General features: G+C 34.8%; 1 protein-coding gene across 1 annotated transcript in view; it reads left to right on the top strand.

Moving 5' to 3' along the window:
• The window catches only part of LOC106459360 (solute carrier family 10 member 6-like), a 23,019-nt gene extending 3,740 nt beyond the window's left edge, over positions 1-19,279 (top strand). Inside the window, exons 3-6 of the mRNA XM_013918978.2 lie at positions 14,394-14,598; positions 15,735-15,995; positions 18,086-18,242; positions 19,115-19,279. Coding sequence (XP_013774432.1) covers positions 14,394-14,598; positions 15,735-15,995; positions 18,086-18,242; positions 19,115-19,209 — 718 coding nt within the window. The 3' untranslated portion in view covers positions 19,210-19,279. The remainder of the gene's footprint in view (positions 1-14,393; positions 14,599-15,734; positions 15,996-18,085; positions 18,243-19,114) is intronic.
• Positions 19,280-20,180: the final 901 nt, after the last annotated feature.

The following is a 20,180-nucleotide window of genomic DNA, read 5'->3' as shown; positions in this document are numbered from 1 at the left end:
GAAGACTTTCCATAGAAAGGGCGTTTCTTGGGTGACATAATCACCTGTATCACTAAACAATAATTTGCAATTCACAAAATTACTAAATCACTTAGTCTATTTAGTCCTATTTAAAGAAAACTGTTTTTGGAAATACTGAATTGACAGCAAGGTGATCTGAATGTCTCCCGCCATAACGCTTTCTATGTGCCAAACGTGCTTATGTTTGTATGTTTATTACAAAAAAAAACCCAGTGGCACAGCGGTATGTCTGCGGACTTACAACGCTAGAAACCGGGTTTCGATACCCCTGGTGGGCAGAGCACAGATAGCCCATTGTGTAGCTTTGTGCATAACTTCAAAACAAACAATTATTATAAAAATTTATTACAAATAATTGGCGCAATAATCATTAAATGTCAGAACAACAACAAAATTTTATAAACGAAAACTTCTCGCTGAGCATTGGCTATTATATTGTTACGACGGCGGAAGTACCGCGACACTGGGAGCATGCGCGCTGGAGTTTCTAGAAGGATCATGACTTATCGAGGAACCTCGCGAATGTCCGAGTGTTTGCCAGGCGCCTACTTTTTTAGTATATAAGCCCGGCAAATAAAGCCAGCGATAGATAGATATGCAGATAGATTGAAGATATAGATAATTGAGTCAAGCGAACACTAGGCTCCGTAAGTAAAGTGTGTGAACCACTGTGATTTATAGCGTGTGTTATAAAGGTTGTTAAGTTTAAAGTGACTGTGGAAATTCTGTGTATTCTAAAGTTGTATCGAGAAAGAATAAACTAGTTTTAATTAAGAAAAAACTTGTATCGCTGAAGTTCTTCGGAAAGAATTTATACCGGAAATTAAGGAAATTATCAAATGAGCAGATACGTAACAATACTATTTCCCTGTTAATGTTTCCATCTTCATTAAAAGGCGTAAGATGACAAAAACAAGATCTTGAAGAATCTATCTATCTATATATATAAAAGAGGAAGTTTGTTTATTTGTTTATTTTATTCGCTATAGGAAACCAAATGGTTGAATTTACAAATTTTAAAATAACTTCATAATAACCAGTTTTTTACAAGAAATGTAATGGTGCTATTTATTTTGTATTTGGTATAGTATTTAATGACGAAACTGATAAATTCCACCGAATGAGCTGCAACAATACTGTCACGTGAACAATCAGGTTGCGACGTACAAACATGCGTGGGCAAATTTGCAGTTCTCACTGATAAGGGTTTAATATATATAGGAAAGCGAACGGTTGAATTTACAAATCTTAAAATAGCTTCATAATAACCAGTTTTTTGCAATAAATTTAATGGGGCTACTTATTTTGTATTTGGAGTAGTATTTAATGACGAAATTGACAATTAATGATTATTGCGCCATTTTTTTGTGATAAACATACAACAATATATGCACAACAGAAATTAAATGATGAGATGAAAATGTGTTATAACGGCGCGTAGAAAGAACAACAATAAAATGGACCTACAATATTATTGACTATTTGCAAATAGTAACTATGGGGACGAGGTAACAAAATAGAAATCAAGTCGGCATAGAGAATCCATTTTTCATCACCGGTGACAAACATTGTTCACTCGCATTACGCCCCAGAAGAGACGAAGCAACGTTCACACGTTGGAAACGATGATCATCGTGAGACACCCAAACACCTTCTTTATGGAGTTTTCCCATATTCCTTGTCGAAACGTTGTACATTTACTGTTATGTTAAACTTATATTAAAGTTTTTCTTCATTACCCATTCAAGCCGTCTTCAGCCATTATTAGTCTCAAAGTGGGTTCCTCGTCATCGAATTTGATATTCCTTAGATGTTTACGTATTCTTTCATGAGAGACATGCAATTTCAGGACCATTTCACGAGTGTGTTGCCTTGGATTAGGCTCAACAAGCATCTTCAGAGCATCAATATCAATTCCAACATGTCGGCTCCTACCATCACAGTTTTTAAGGCTAAAGTCACCTGAACGAAATTTGCTGAACCATCGTTGACACTTACGAACGTTAAAAACATTTCCATAAACTTCTTTGATATTCTTTGTGACTACAGAGACGTTATTTCCCTTCATGTATTCAAACAGCATTACATGTCGAATGTGTGCCTCGTCGTGTGCCACCACTATAACAGACTAGAGTATACTAAACTTTACACATTAGATAAGTTACACTAACGTGACGTTTAAGCGGTTCGATTATCTATTAGACGTGATGTACGTTTTATGGGGGTGGTTAATAAAAGTGTTCCTAACGGCGATATTAATTTCTTGACGACCTAATAGTATTGAAGAAAACACAAATATTTGATAATCCAAACACTTCTGACAACAGAACCTGACATAACAACGCGGAAAGCAACTATATAATCTAAAATGTATAGTCAAATCACAGACTAAATTGCTAAATTAACTTTCATCGTAACTAGAACGAAGTATTTTACCATGCGATCATAAACTTGCACAAATCATGGAGTTGGTTCTTATTCGTTAAAAATAATCTATTTTACCGCTGTATAGTTTGGATTTATTTTTACACTCTAATCTGATCAAAGTTTTCCGTTTTCCATCAAGAACTTTTCAAATATATTCCAAAATAAAGAAATTTTTGTTCTTGCTGTAATATTACTAATAAACTGTTTCGTTAATTTATTACTTTCTATTTTCTTACTTTATTACAAATTCAAATAACTTTAATTTATTTATCTTATAATGATGCGATCGTTTTATTTACAGTAAGTAAAATAACGTACATTTTCACAAGTAACAACATACACTGGATAGGTACACACCAGTGATTCTCTCGTTTGATTGGGGCTACGTATTATTATTATATGTTTATTAATCTAATTTTAATGTATTTATATGGCATTCATAATACGCGAGTTTAGTAGTAATGCATAAACGGAAGTCTTCCTTGCTTAACGACTCACATTATAAACGGAAGTGTTCCTTGCTTAATGACTCACATTATAAAGCATTCTTTAAATTTATTGACATTAAGTGTAAGTGCTTACATTAAAACGTGAAATGTTGGTGTCATTACATACAGTTTTAAATATGGCACAAGTCGCAATATTTTAAACAATTATACAAATTATTACGATCTAATCCAATAAGGAAGTGGTTTTTTGTCTAGGACTGAGCCATTGTTTTTGGCATTTAATATTCTTCGATGACGAGGAACCCACTTTGAGACTAATAATGGCTGGAGACGGCTTAAATGGGTAATGAAGAAAAACTTTAATATAAGTTTAACATGACAGCAAATGTACAACATGACGAGTAATTTGCTTCTTCTCAGATTATGATACCAAGTTGGAGAAGAGCACAAAAGTTGTGACTTCTTCCGTCAGGTACCGGAAGTGGCTGTTGAGTGCAATAATGGCTGCTCTCGCCGGTTTTGGATCAATTCTGCTGTATATATATTTAGATCATTCTATAGCTGAAGATCATTTGAAGTGTATCTGCAGCATCTGTGGATAACCAAGCTTTTACCTAAAAGAGAGCAAGTATTAAACAAGAAGATATGGTGCAACTTGTTCATTTTGGTTTCATTAAATGATCACCAAATGATCACTTAGCACTGTAAATCACATTTGCTCTGATAATAACCGCAAGGCAGAAAGTCTTTCTCGGAGAAACTTCATAATAATTTCCTGCTGATGTTTAATCCGATGGTCAGAGATATGCAGCGTCTTAAAAGTTGATCTTTTCTCAAGAGTTCCCCAATATTTCTTAAATTTTTTGAACTCAGGATTGTCTGGACTGGATTTTGCATGAAACAATTCTTGCCAAACTGCACATAAAATTCTTCCCATGATGCGATGACGGCAAGCAAAGTAAAAACTTATTTGTTTAGCAAAGCTTCTAACTGCACACAAGCACCTCTCTTCCATTCAGAGTTTGTAGTGGTAGTATCGAAAACAAGTTCAACAAAATAGTTTTCTACTTTCCACTGGAGAGCGAGAGCATTGCTTATGTTAGCCTGGGTTGTAACAGTTCCATCTAGAATCACTGGAACACCAAGAAATTTTCCCTCTTTGTGGTCTGGTATTTTTGCAAAAAGAACTCCGACCCTCTCCTCATCTCCTGGAATACTTTTCCATTCCAGTGCAATGTTAAATACTTGGGTGGAATAAATGAGGTTTTCGTAGTAATGGCACCCTCCATTCTATTTTCATTTATTTTTTGCTGCAATCCGTATTCTCAATTTAGAAAGTCACACTATCCAAATCAATATCCCCTTCTGAAACGATTGCAGCCATGAATGTTGTTCTCTATCATTCAAATGATCCGCCATTGATAAATGTTTTGACTTCTGAATGGAGTGCTTGAAAACTCCAAAGTAACAATTCCATTTTTCGTGGATGTAGTGCTCTTTGGCCTAGCACCAGAGTAAGATGGTTATTCAAAATCTTTGTCTTCAGACTGTGTAGCTCGACTTTCTGTAGAACTTACTGGATTGGGATGTTTTGGATGTATATTGATAGTTTCTGCAAGACTTTGCTTTCTTTGTTTTTCAGACCTTTTATTTTTGTCTTCTGATCCTAAAGATGTTAGGATCTTCTGTTCTTCTGTTCTTGTGAAGCTTTCAGAAATTCCAGATCTTTTGTCTGTTCCTGATTTTCTTGCTTTTTTTGTCTTCTGATCCTAAAGATGCTTTCTTCTGTTCTTCTGTTCTTGTGAAGCTTTCAGAAATTCCAGATCTTTTGTCTGTTCCTGATTTTGGAAACTTTCAGTTTCTATTTTTTCCTGATAACTTGGCGTTCAACGAAAAAGTAGTTTTGTAGGTCTTCAACAAATAGTTTTCCTTCGCTTCATTTGATTTGCACCCTTTCCTCTTCTGCAATGCAACCATTATAAAGATTCAAAATCTTAGCTTTGACTTTGTCTTTTTATTGAGTAGCTTATTCCTGCTTTGTCCCATTGGTTTTGAATTTCAAGTATGACTTTGTGTGCAACTGCACATTAAAGTTGGCGTGTTTTTCATGCTGCATTGCACCATCTCTTAAATAGAAGAACAGCCGTGAGACATCTGCCTTTGTAGGAATTCTGGAAGTTGAGAGTTCAGGTGTAGGTTTCCCACTAATCATATATCATAAACTTTCCTCAAAACAGGATGATCCAGTGTTCATCAAACAATCTGAATAAACAAGATTCAATGAATATTATGGTAGTGAATTCAAATTATACGTTCATAATTTAAATAATACATTAAACATCTAGATTAAAAACATAAAAATCCAGTAAAAAGCAGAGCTACTTCTCATAAAATTACAATTAAAATAAAAATGGTAATAATTTCAAAATTGCAAATTTCTATAGATGTTTGAACATGCAAACATTTTTGGTGGTGGCTGAAAATGGACATGTTTTAATAAAATGAGTAGTTGTATGGGAAAATATACAGGGAGCATGCATGAGAACATTTTTTTTAATTCCTATATATTTCGAAAAGAATAGTGCTATTAAAAGCTGAGCATATCCTCTTTGTAACTAAAATGTACCTATATTCATCTAAATAAGATATATTCAGTTTCTATTTTAAGAGAATGTTATAATCATGATACTTGTACATCATACAAGACGCCTACCAGTTTTTTAAGTACAAATCTGCACAGCTCAAGTAAAATTAAAATATATTTTTTAACTTATTATTTACCCCCAAGCTATTGACTGTCCATAATGTAGCAGTTCATAGAAACTGCATGCAAAAACAACCAATGAAATACCTCCTTACAACGTAAGATATTTTTGAAACAATAAAACACTAAACCCACCACCGTTTTTATACTTTACTCAGTGAAGAATGTAATAATCCTCACAAAGGACTCAATGTTTTAAATGTGAAAATCACTGATTCGTGTTTACAGCTAAAAAACTTATAAATATTGCGAATGTCTTCTGTGTTAGCCTCTGTGTTGCATGGATAATATCTCAGACACAATTTCAACACCGCAAATTAACTGCTACACCCCAGGACCTTACCAACATTCGGAATTTAAGCATGCAACATAGGTGCCAGATTACTTTGCAGTTCGTGATTACCACCCCCATATTGTGATGAAAAATGCAAAGAAACATCTACCAAACGCTTCTTTATGAGTAGGCTGAACGAACAATCACAATCTATTCAAATCATATTATGGATTTACATAAAGATGAACTGGGGAGTAACTGGCGTTATTTGTAACAAATACTTTGCCTTGTGGTATACTTAGATATAAATACCATTTCTTTATTTTGTGAAATAAAAGAGAAAACTCTTTTCTCGTGATATATTAGGTCGTCAAGATATTAATGTAACTTTTTTTAGATGAAAAACCCGAACAACTTATATATCAAAACAAAACATTTATCAAATGAAATAGTCTCCATTTTTAGCGATTATGCTTTTCCATCATACAGTCAGGTTGTTAATGCCTTGATTAAGGAAATCACTTGGCTTTGAAGCAAAAAAAATACAAAAACATGTTGATGTCCTCTTTAACACCTTCCATATTTGCATACGTTTTCCCATTAAGATGGTGTTGCATCAAACGAAAAATATTATAATCTGATGGTGCCATATCTGGAGAGTATGATGGGTGGGGGGAGAACTTCCCAACCCAACTCCATAATCTTGTGTTGCGTCAAACGTGCCACATGTGGCTGTGTAATGTCGTGGAGAAGAAGAACACCTTTCTGATTGACGAGTGAAGGGTGTTTCTGACGAAGGGCTTGATTTAAACGTCCCAGTTGCTGAATTTAGATCTCTGCATTGACACTTCGCTGTGGATTTAGGAGTTCGAAATGAATTACTCCTTTGATGTCCCACCAAATGCAAAGCATCACATTCTGCGGATGGAGTCCAGGTTTTGGGGTCGCTCAGTTGTTACTGTTGTTAGTTTATCCAGTAAAATACCAGTACAAAAGTGTTTTTATGTTTCTCGGGTGATTAGTGTGTAAAACCAACAGCTGAACTTTTGTGCCGGTATCTTACTAACTAACAGCCAAATTCTCATGGTGGTATTTACGTTGTTAGAACGAAAGCTACTAAGTTATTATTTATACAAAGTTTCAGTACATCCAAAGTGTTTACTTGTCCAGAAATTTGAAGGAAACTGGACTACTTTAACCAGAAACACAATACTAACTGATTAAAAGGTTTATTTTCACCAGGTTTTTATATCCTATGAACTGACCATTTTCAACTTGACTCAAGTGTTTGTTAAAATCAGCATCCATGTTTGAACTGAGTTATATGCATTCTAACACGAGTCAAAGTTTTTGTTTCAACATAATGAAAGCTGCTTAAAATGTTTACTTATCCTTAACATCTTCCAATACAAGAATTAGCATTTCCATACTTAACTGGTACGGCTGTTTGGGTAATCAACTTTGATGACTTGACGGCTTAATGAATTTTCTGTAAGAAATGGGTTTATGTGGATATAAGAAAACAATATTGTTTTGTTTTTAAAGTATGGGAAATGCCCTCCAGTGGCACAGCGGTATGTCTGTAGACTTACAACGCTAAAATCCGGGTTTCGATACCCGTGGTTGGCAGAGCACAGATAGCCCATTGTGTAGCTTTGTGCTTAATTACAAACAAACAAAGTATGGAATTTGGTATATTCTTAACCTGAACGACACCTTATGGGACAAATAACCCAAACGGCCAAGTCAGAGACCCCTAAGATCCAAGCATAACCAACAAACAGTTAACAGCGCCTGCCGCCTACACGACTATTCTTAATCGAATAGCAGGATTGATTGTCACTCTTTTAATGCTCTTATAGCTGAATGGGTGGAGAATGCTCGGCAGAATATCGAGGCTCGAACCATAAACCTTCAAGTTCACCGTCCGGCATACTATAGCGGTAAGTATCCCACTTGTCATCACAGCCAGACAAATACATTGATATTTTATATAAACAGAAATATATTAAGGTGTGTCTTATTATTTCATCTGGATACACTTGGTATCTGTATTATAATGTGACAATATCACTTCTGCTGAGATTTAAATTAAGAAATCACAAATTTTCAATAAACAAAACACCCTATTTTTCATCAGATTCAAACTGAGTTTGTATTACGATTATGATTTCAGGATATGAGGATTTACTTTCTAGTGTATATCGTTTAATTGTTTTTAACAAAATAGGCAGCTTATTTATTAAGACTTATTTTTTTATTTTAAAGATAAAGTTTTAAAACATGATAGGCTATTTCCAGTAATTTGTAGTTAAATAAACATGTGCTCCTGGTTTGGCCTGGCACGGCCCTTGGTTAGAGCGCTCGACTCCCCGTCACCAAGCATGTTTGCACTTTTAGCCAGGAGAATCGTTATAACTTTACGATCAATCCCATTATTCGTTGGTTAAAGAGCTGGCAGTGGGTAGTGCACATTAGCTGCCTTTCTTCTAGTCTATCAGTAATAAGTTAGGGACAGCTAGCTTATATAGCCCTCGTATAGCTTTGCGCGAAATTCAAAAACAAACACACGTGCTTCTGGTTCGGGATATCAAAGATACTCCATTGTGAAATCTGCAATAATTACATGGAACGTTTGTTTATTTGTTTTCATGTTAAGCGCAAAGCTACACAATGTGCTGTCCGTGTTCTGCCCACCACGGCTATCTAAACCCAGTTTTAAAGTTATAAGCCTATAGAGGAGCTATATGGAAGGTATCCATAAAAGTATAAACAATTACTGAAACAAAACTTTAAAAATATTCCCCTAAATGAAAAGATTAAAAAAACATTCAGGGCGTTGTTCTATCCATTCACGTTACGATCTGAACTGCACGAGGCCTAGTGATTAGCGTGCTCAGACTGTGAATCTGAAGGCTCCTAGTTTCAATGTTCGCGAGTTGATGGTGGAAAAAGGCGCTATAAGAAAGACTGTCAAATCATGCTGTTCGATCAGACAAGAGTAGCCAAAGAGTTAGAGGTGGGTGCTTTTGACTAGTAACTTTCCCTCTAGTCTGTCAGCTAAAACTTAGGAACGTTTATGCGCTTTTATATAACTTTGTGCGAAATTTCTGAAACAAACTTGCTGTGACTGACTAGTTTTTCATAACAAGCATTTTGGTCAATACTATCAAGGGTAGTAGAATCAAAAGTGTTAAAGTTTAGAAAGAATGTATCATCATATTTTTATTCATAAAATGTAAACCAAAAACTATATTACAAACAATGTACTTTTGATAAACTGGCTGAACAAGTATTGCTTGTCGTTAAGCCTTATTCTCAATTAGGTTTAAGAATTGCTTTTTACGATACTTGGTTAGAATAGCGACATTATTATTGGATACTTTTTTAAAATTAAAAACATGTTAACAATTTTCGAACTTTGTTTACTTTAAATATTGTAAGTTTTATTCGTTTTTTCATAAAATCACCAGATTAGTATCTAAAAAATACACATTTTTGACAATTCGGGTTAAACTTGTGGCTGTGGTGTTAATGTGACGAATCTTCACAATGGGTAAGATGAAAATCAACCACCTATTTGATCTCAGAAAAGGGGTTGCTGTAGGTTTTTGGTTTGTTTTGGTTGTAGTTAGGCGCAATGGGCTGTCATCTGTGCTCTGTCCAACACAAATATCGAAACCCGATTTTTAAAGTAGTAAGCCTGCAGACTTGCTACTGAGCCACGGGGGGGGGGGGGGGAGACTCGGCATCACAGAAGGGCAAACGAAAGAATACAAAAAAAATCTTTGGTATTTGTTCTTGAAACCCTAATGGAAAAGAATCACGTTTTTAAACTTGAGAAGTTTTGTCTAACCATAACGATGTGAAAATTATAATAATAAAGCTCAAGGACGTTTTGAAAATGTTCTATTTTACTATTTACACCTACCAGTTAAAGATGTAGCGTCGTCCATCTTAACGTACTGTGTGCTCTGAATCGCGTTTCCTAAAAGCAAAATTTACACCTTAACTGTTTGGTTTGAATTTCGCGCAAAGCTACACGAGGGCTATCTGCGCTAGCCGTCCTTAATTTAGCAGTGAAAGACTAGAGGGAAGGCAGCTAGTCATCATCATCCACCGCCAACTCTTGGGCTATTCTTTTACCAACGAATAGTGGGATTGACCGTCACTTATAACGCTCCCACGGCTGAAAGGGCGAGCATGTTTGGTGGGACAGGGTTTCGAACCCGCTTTGCCTACGTCAACTCGAAATTAACTCGCTCATCATGAACCCTTGATAAGATATTAAGGAACTTCCAGACTAGAAAGAAAACTTTATATTGCTTGTAAATTTGTGAAACTTTTGTTTATAAATCATTGTTTGTAATAACTGTTATTGTAAATTGTATTGTTGTGTGCATATTAAAACGTATTTGTGTTAAAAAAGGAAACTGTGTGTATTGATCTTGTTGGAAAATATCATAAACTGACTATATATCAGCATTTATTTAAATACTAAATCCAAAGTACAATTTAACTACTAAATTTAAATTATTAATTAACTTAATTTCAGACCATTTGAAATTCTCATACGAAAGAGTTACAATAATGATAGTACCCCACTCCATACATATGAAGACTAAGACAATACCTTCATCCTGAGATACATTAAACATCTTGACGTGCAGGAGAGACTCAAGTTATAGCAATTCTATCTGAGGTACAGCTACATGTTGGTATTGAAACTATCTTTGGCTTGGACAAAATACACAGAAGCATAAATGCATCTAATGATGGGGCTCTTGATTCAAATGGTGTAGGAATCTCCACCTTTAAGAACCTTACAGAAGCCAACCTATTGAAGTTAGTGTTGAAGTAATTGTTTAATAAGACTGTTATTTGTCTATGTGAAAGTATCATGGTGTTGTGCATTTCATTTCTGAAGTTGCTTATTGCAAGCAGTCATAAGTTTGCGTTAATCCTTGCCTGAAGCTAAATTTACAGGAAGTAGTAGCCAATTCCATAGGGCTTATATTCGCTTGGCAATCCTTCTGTGTCATTGTTCCACTAGAGTTTGGGTTATACCCAAACGGAAGGATGGTAAAAAGGTTTTTACAAGTTAGTATTAGCTTTTTGCCAATGTTCTTTGAGACTGGTCACTGGTGTGGGCAATCTAGGATTATGGGACACCACACTAGACTTTAGTCTAACTTAAAACTGTAGCGCACACACAGCCCTGCAGTCTGATGAAAACGTGTCCTTCCTCATTCCAACAGCTGTACAGTACCAGCAACGGCTTAGAAGTTGACCAATATTACAATAAAGATCCCCCCCCCATCAACTTTATTGTATTTTTTACATGCGTACTATAAATATTTTGTTTCTTACTTTACACAAGTTTACCTTTCATTTACAACCCGCATTCATTTTATACTCTCACAAGTCTTTAGAATACCCATGTTACTACAATACTCAGTGCTTTCCTGTTAGTTCCAGTTTCATCAGCAAATGTCACAGAGACTGGAGACATACCCAATCCAGCTTTCCTGTTAGTTCCAGTTTTATCGGCAAATACCACAGAGAATGAAGACATACCCAATCCAGCTTTCCTGTTAGTTCTAGTTTTATCAGCAAAGACCACAGAAACTGAAGACATACCCAATCCAGCTGTACATGAATGGATATACTGAATTATATCAAATTTGACAAGAAGTATGCCCAACCAGTACTCAAACAGTTGTAAAAATATAATTGCTATAAATATTGTAAAAGTGAATGTACAAGCAAACAGTGTTTGTTCAGGAAAATCATAATTGATATGTACAAATGTGTGTGTGTGTGTGTGTGCCTGCTAAAACGAATGCATTCAAGAGCACGTTAATCAAGGTGACGTAATTATAACAAGTACCTAATAAACCAAGTGAAAAAAGCTTTTTTTTACAAAGCTATTAATATTTGCATCATTTACTATGTTCAACCTAAAACATATTTCTATTATGAATGCTCTGAAAGAGCTATTATCCGTAACAGTTAATGTTCAATGACGGATGATTTTTTTTTTCTTTTCTTGATACTCACTGATTATGTTACATATGCATCATCACAACCCTTCTTAATTAACCTAAAGATGTGATTATGTACTGATAACCGTAAATATAAAGACAATTTTTTTTCTTTCTGATTTTGTTTCATACCAAAAGACAGATATAGTGGAAATATGAGACACGCATCAAAAATAAACTAATAAGTAGACAACAACTGGGCCAGATTTGACTTTATTACGGTAAGTTTCCCAATTTAAAACATGTTAGGTTTAATTTGACATCAAAACCCACGTAGTGGTCTGTTCAAGCATTCCATAGCGGTTTAATAATCTAGTATACAACTTTTAGGTAATGTGATTAGTTTTTCCCAGCTTTGAAGACATAACCGTGTTTACAGAACTTAGTGACATGTTTCAAAAATAACAATACGTGTTTTCAAATATTTTAATATATTTCCTTGAAAATTATTACGACAAACTCAAAAATTTCCCACTTTTTGGATCATATCAATGATTAAAATTGTCAAGTTAACAATTAAGAAAACGAATTATGTTTCAGAGCAGGCAGCACATGCAGAAAGTGCGCTGAAATAGCCCTATGTTATCACAACAGAACAAGACAGTCTTCCATAAAACTAAATTCTATTGTACTTTTTTAGATTGCCTTAAGTGTAATTTTCAGACATTATATATATATGCACCCCTATATATTTTTAATGCAGTATAAAAGATACAAGCCAGAGAATAGGAATAATACTGTGCACTTTAACAACTTTAGAGACGTTTAGATTTACGTTTTTACGAAGTTTGGCATAAGTATTCCGGTTTAGAAAATAAATATTGCTTTCAAATTTACAGAAACCACTTTCCTAAGAAAAGTGGGCCCGGGATGGCCAGGTGGTTAAGGTGCTCGACTCGCAATCTTTCACTTAGTAGGGAGCTAGCTAGCCCTGTAGTCTTCACTGTACACCTATTAGAGATTGAGTTTCCACTGATGACGTTAGGTAATGTTTTCGTAAAAATATTAATGTCCGATGTGAATTCACTGAAGTTAAATGATTTGTAATGTTCGAACTTTGTAAAGGTTCCTGGTCAAATATCTGATGTTTTCCGATTGATAGGCGTTATAACAATCACAGTTATAGCTTCCGGAGCTAAAAGCACATCAATTATAGCGAACTAATAATAGATACTCTCTTTGGCGCGTTGCGTTGGTTATATTTATAGACATGGGAAGGTTTTCTAGAAAATTCAGATTACGTAACAGTACAATTTAAGTGTTTACGTACACACACATATATTGTTTATTCTTACTCTCGAGAATCTTCTACAACTTTGGAGAATAGACGGGAGTTTCGCAATACATATTTAACACTATAAGCTATGTATGTTTCTAAATATAAATTTAATCTAAACAAATGTTGATATTAAGATAAATATATAATAACAAATTCGTTACACGATCGACTCACAATCTGAGGGTTGAGGGGTTCCAATTTCCGTCCTACCAAACATGCTCGCCCTTTCAGCCTTGGGGGCGTTAGAATGTGACGGTTATTCCCATTATTTGTTGGTAAAAAAGTAACCCAAGAGTGGTGATGACTAGCTGCCTTTCCTCTAGTTTTTCACTGCTAAATTAGGGACAGCTAGCGCAGATAACCCTTGTGTAGCTTTGCGTGAAATTCCAAACTAACCAAATCAATCTAATTGTTTCAGTAGTCAAGAAAGCATTAATGGTCTATATTTTCCTAATATTTCAATTATTCGTGTGCTAAGACACTAATTGACTAACTGTACGTAGGATACTAATTGCCAATTGAAATTCGCTTGCGGTTGGAAGGTATGCATGCGTCCTATGGTTATGATCTAACAAGATTAGGAGAGCTTCTATATGAGGGAAGAAGTACTGAAATTATCACGTAAAAATGGCTCATAGATATTTCCTTGCATTCATCTATGGAGATCAAGGAATGGACTATAGAACGAACTTAGAATTAGTTACGAGGGAACGCTTTGGACTGTTTCAGTTTAATTACATAAAGTAATGATGACGTGGTTGGACTTCTGTGAGTTTAGCAGCGTTTCGATGCACGTTTTGTTTGTTTGTTTGTAGTTAAGCACAAAATTGCACAATGGGTATTTGCGCTTTGCCCACCACGGGTATCGAAACCCAGGTTCTAGCGTTGAAAGTCCGCAGACATACCGCTATGCCACTGGGGGGCTTCGATACATGCAGTGGGCACAGTACAGATATTCCTTTGTGTAACTTTGTTCTATAAACACAAAAATATAATATTTAGTGCTGCACATAGACACAATTTAAAGTAAACCTCAATAATGTTTTTATTGTCATTTCTATTATTGTCTTTTTTTATAAGCCTCCCTTTACTAGTTAGTTGTTTATTACTTAGTCGTTAATATTTTTTACTTCAGTGTTGCTATGACAACGTGCTCGACAATTATCGCCCTTGGAATGATGCCTTTCAACTTGTGGATTTATTCACACGGAATTGATACAGGAGCAGTTACAATTCCTTATTGGAAGATGGCAGTCTCTCTGATAATTATTTTGTTGCCTCTTGCTTTTGGAATGATATTGAAAGTAAAGTTACCAAAAGTGGCTCCAATTTTTACTAAGGTATAGTTTCTAAAACGTACAAGTTTATTATATTTTAAGCAATATAAGGTGAAAATTAAGATAATTATAACAAATATAATGTAATTTTACTGTGGTGTTATAACAAGTAATAAACCGTTTTTATCGCCAGGCAAGCGTGGTGTCTGATTTTTGAATCGTGAGAGATGGTAAACTCTTTAACTCCTCAAACATCATTTATGGATGACCTTAGCATGGCAAGATTCTGAGTTAGGGCGTATTGGAATATACCGGTTTCCAGTGGGCCCAGTCATGTTAGAAAATGACAGTATTCTGTGGTTCAGTCATATACCTCAGAAGCAACAATCATCATGTTCAAGAGGGCTATCACTTTCTTTGGAACTATTATCATTCCAAGCATAATCATCATGTTCAAAAGAGCTATCACTTTGGGGTGGAGGGGGACTTGGTACCATGCCTTTAAACCATATCCATCCGACAGTCAAATTGAAGACGAGGAGGGTCAGTCAATATTACGGCAACTACTGGAGGTTGTGATCTTGAGGTTGACTGGATATGGCATCAATGAGGTCAAAGAATTAATATACGCTCTCTATTGTCAAATATCAGCCGTGCTCACTTGTCAATCAAAATTGGTTGATTCTAACGCTATCCCTGTCATCATTGTAAAAAAGAAAAACACGTTAGTTATAGTATTTATAAGAAAATGACTAATTTTGCATTCATTCAAATAATTCATTAGTGAAAAAAATACATTTAAAACTGTTAAATATTTCATTAAGCTGTCGACAACGTGAATATCAGACAATTGAAGTAATCGATGTTATTTCTTGTTGTATTATATTTTGAAAACAATGTTACTGTAGCGTATTTAATCAAGTTGCTTTTATGCAAAAGGCAGCTAATTTTTATAAACACGTTTTCACTTAGAAAGCCCTGTTTTAAAGTTGATAAATGTTAAAAGCATATTTTTGAACATTAACCGAATATGAATATGAATTTATATTCCGATGTCTTAGTTTATTGTCGGATATACATTTTGTTAACCATTAGAATGCCTTAGAAATAACGTTTGAAGACAAGACCTAAGTTTTTACAAGGTTTTAAAACATATTAAAGGTTTTCCCTAAAACATCTTTTATTTCTTATTCTCCTAGCTAGGAAGTTACAGTGGATATGGTATCATTCTTATCATTCAAGTAATGGAACTGTTTATTTTCCCCGACATCTTTGATGACGCTCCTTTCACTCTGTATATAGCTGCATTAGTAATGCCAAGCGGAGGAATAATTCTTGGAATCGTCTGTGGCCGGATTTTTCGCCAATCATGGACTATTTGTAGAACTATTGGAATTGAAGCTGGATTCCAGAATGTTGGAACAGCTCTCACTGTGATTTCTCTTTCATTTCCTTTCAAAGTAAGATCATACATTTTATGATGATGTTAGTGTCAATGTAAACCATTTATTGAACCTTCTGTTGACACTTGTTGTTTTAACCATACCCCATTTTAGTATTTGTGATTTTATTACTGTTTTTATATTGGAACATATCCACATTTTATCGAGCGCATATCGCAGAATTTCTGCGCAATATGCGATTGCTTAACGTTCTGAAATCCTATGTTTTTGAAGGAATTTTTGCACCAAAATATTGTTTTTACGTATTTTTTTCTACTTCCACACCCTTCTGTTACAGTGAACTGAGTTCTGTATTTCATGCCGCGAGGACATTAAGCAACAACACTTCAGCAGTTTGTTAATACAACTGAATAAATATATTTAACACTAAACCATTAAAATATTGAAACATTTTATTGAAAGTCTCTTCCTATAAAAAAAAGGCATATGTTTGTTTTAATCCACTTTTTCATTTCTCATACATGTAGTGAAGCCGCGTGGGTGTGGGGGTGAGGAGGTGTATTAGTGGCATGTGTGGATAACTTAAAGAGGAAAATATAATACATACAATAGTTAGCTTATTAAACGTTTAATCACTAAATTCAAGAAGAAATGACTGTTTTAAGCTGTTGAAACAAATGCTGAAAGCCAGAAATCAGGTTTCTCGGAGATCCAACACGTTCAGGAGTCAAAAAGCGTGTGGCCATGAATATCGAAAAGCGTTTCAGGTGTTTCAGTTGATTAAAAACTGGATTTGGTGCATTATATAGATAAATGAGGTCAGTGAAAATTTGAGACCCACAGCAAAACAAACCTCGTATTTTTACAAATTTCGCGTGTTGTGCAGTGTCAATGATGAATTTATCCCGCGGTCTTTTTTTGTCTTTTAGAATTTGTTTGTTTGTCTGTAATTAAGCACAAAGCTACACAATGGGCTATCTGTGCTCTGCACACCACGGGTCTCGAAACCCGGATGCTAGCGTTGTAAGTCCGCAGACATACCACTGTGCCACTGGGAGGCAAATACATACAGCATTGGATCCGACGAAAGTTTTCAATCCGAAACGAATAACCTTATCATGAGTTGTTATACACTCGTGTCGTACCAAAACTCCACGATATCATATTCACTCAGAATGATGTTACATCCCTAATCTACTGACGAATAAATACACTGATCAGAAGAATACCGAGTTTTCAGATTCTTTTTCCATCATGCTCCACCTGCCCTCACCTCTGTTCAGTACTGGTTATGGGGTTTTAATGATGATGCCAGTCTATTGCAGTAACCCAATAACCATTCATCAACTGACTGATACCATTATGACAGAGGTTTGGCAATTCCCCGAAGATGTTACATGCTCCATTTTCAAATGGTATCGTCACGGACAGATGAAATAATCGCAACTAGTGATGGCAACATGAAGTAGCGGCCTCTTAGTATCATTTCCATAAACCAATGGAACGTACTTTTCGTGGTTGTGCACGTTTTCAAATATATGTTTTATATAAAAATTAATTTAGCGGTATTTTTGCAAGTTCAGTTTTTGTAAGTTATGGTCCCCCGATGGGATAGCGGTAAGTCTGTGGAACATTAAAGGTTCGATTTCCTGCGGTGGACACATCAAAAAGCCTAATGTGGCTTTGCTCTAAAAAACAAACAAACTTCATTGTAAGTTATGTGCTACTAAAGATGTCTTATATTTAATTTTTGTTCATAAACGTTTATAGCAAGATCAACAAAGTTGTAATACTAGGAAAACATGATCGTAATGAAAAGACTGAAAATAATTTAACGAACCTGATCAAATTATTTTCTCACTAATCATTCTATGATTCTTTGGTGAAAAGGGCCTAAAATTATGTAATGTTTAACTATATGACTAAAGACCAGGTTTTGAGCTAACATAATTATTTTGTAACATTTGACAACTTTACACACGAATCATCTTTTTTTTTGTCGGTAAAATGAAGTGGTTGTCATGTCCCTCTTTTAACAGGTACAGAGTAAACAAAATGGATATTTCCAGAATTCTATTTAAAAAAAGATGGAAAATGGCTTTAACTTGCAACTTATATTTAATTAACATGTATTTTAATTTTTATAGATACAAAGAGAGGTCATTCTATTCCCTGCATTATACGGATTTTCTATGATGTGCGCTGGTTTCCTCATGGCTATACTCTTTCAAATATATAAGCGATTCTCCCGTCGAAAGTCTGAAAATGTTACTGATGGAGCATTAAAAGAGGCCTTGCATTTAGGTGAGTGTACACTAAAAATTATAATCATAAGAATGGAATTGTAGATTTCTGGTGTTTGTTTTTCATAATTATTGTGGGTTGCTATGTTGTTGTACTTAAATGTTTTTGAAAGGTCACCTGGTGAGACAGCGGTAATCTTACGGACTTACAATGCTAAAATCCGGGGCTCGATTCCCCGCGATAATCACAGCAGTTAGCCCAATGTGGCTTTGCTCTTCAACGAAACAAAACAAACAATCAGTTTATAAAAGTATTCGCTTGATTTATCCAAGGTAGTTTGAAGTTGAGTTGTATTGCTTGGTGCCATTTTGTTAGGTTCCCAGTTGGAGTTAGGAACGAAGCAACAGTTGTTGTTTACGAAAAGATGACAAAACAAAATCATTCTGATGTTGCATATAAATATTACTTTGCAGAAAACTATTGAAACTTGCAGTTAGATAATTTGTTTGTTTGTAATTAAGCATAAAGCTACACAATGAGCTAGCTGTACTCTGCCCACCAAGGATATTGAAACCCGGTTTCTAGCGTTGTAAGTCCGCAGACATACCGCTGTGCCACTGGTGGGGGGCAATATAATTTGTTTATATTTTTTTTTTACTGAAGGCTTATTTACAGAATTGAGGAAAAACAAGACAATTGTACGTTTTACAAATACATAGTTTATTCACTATAACGGTTTCGTCAATAAAGGAATCATCAAGTATCAATTATACGAAGGCTTATTTGTTTTAAGGACAAGATCGAACCCCAATTTTAACGTTATAAACTTTCAAGCTTACCGCTGACCCATTGAGAAGCCTCGCTTAAAATTATGGGATAACTTTCCAACTTTCATGATTTAGATATTTCTTTTTTTTATATTTATTTTTTAGAAATTACAGAAAAGACAGAAAACGACATTGAAGACAGTAATGCTGAATCAAAAATGCTCCAGGAGCTGAAGCAAACTTCGACTGTTAAGAATTAATGAAACAAGTGCTTTAAAGACCTTAGTTGCAATTTCTTTATATCTAGTGTGTGAAGACAAAAAAAAATTAAATTTTAACATAAAGTAGAACGACCAACTAATAGGATGAGAATAACATGAAAACATAAATTCTTAAAATTAATTAGCATTAGAGATAAAAGCAACACTGTATAGAATATATTCAAAATTCTCAATTCAATAAATTGGCACATAAAACTTTTTTTTACACAATGTAACTCTAAGAAATTTTATGAATATTATCGGAACTGTCAAAAGCCCACTTTCCTTTTATCATTACAATACAATTATCAAGCATTTGTTAAAAGCAAAATATATAGTTTTTGAATTAAGCAAATATAATAACAATATGTGTATTGAAATTAGGTGTTGTTAAATAATACTCTAGTCTGAAACACAAATATGATTATTTTATATTTTTCTTTTAAAAGGTAATTGGATATCATAGCCTCATCTTGTAGTGAATGTGCATTTGAATCCCAAGAAGTACTGTATTGAAGAGCTTATAAAAGGTAGCGCTGTTGCAGACGGCCATTTGGGGTGAAGGCGATGTTTTAGACCTTCAAAGATGAATGGGTGTTATATATGACATTAATATGATTACCTAAAATATTTCAACCCAATTACTCACACTCAGACTTAATTTGGGTAATATGCTGAGGAATTTAGGCCCCTGAATCTGTTAATGTAGAATATCCACCTGGTCGTCTAAAATTGGTCTTTCTTCAGTCGATATAATCTTGAAATGTGCAATAAGTCGAAACAGCATATCTAGATTTAAATACATCATTCTAGGCTTAATGGAGGGACTGAAACCAAAAACGCGCTAACTCTAACGATGCGCTAAACGTAAAACAACGAATTAAACATCGCACAGAACAACGAATATTGCTTTGAATGAATAGATTGGGCCCGGCATGGCCAGGTGGTTAAGGCACTCGACTCGCAATCTG

Source organism: Limulus polyphemus, unplaced genomic scaffold (genome assembly GCF_000517525.1).
Source record: "Limulus polyphemus unplaced genomic scaffold, Limulus_polyphemus-2.1.2 Scaffold597, whole genome shotgun sequence".
Lineage (NCBI taxonomy): Eukaryota > Metazoa > Arthropoda > Merostomata > Xiphosura > Limulidae > Limulus > Limulus polyphemus.
This window is presented reverse-complemented; position numbering and strand designations above follow the sequence as displayed.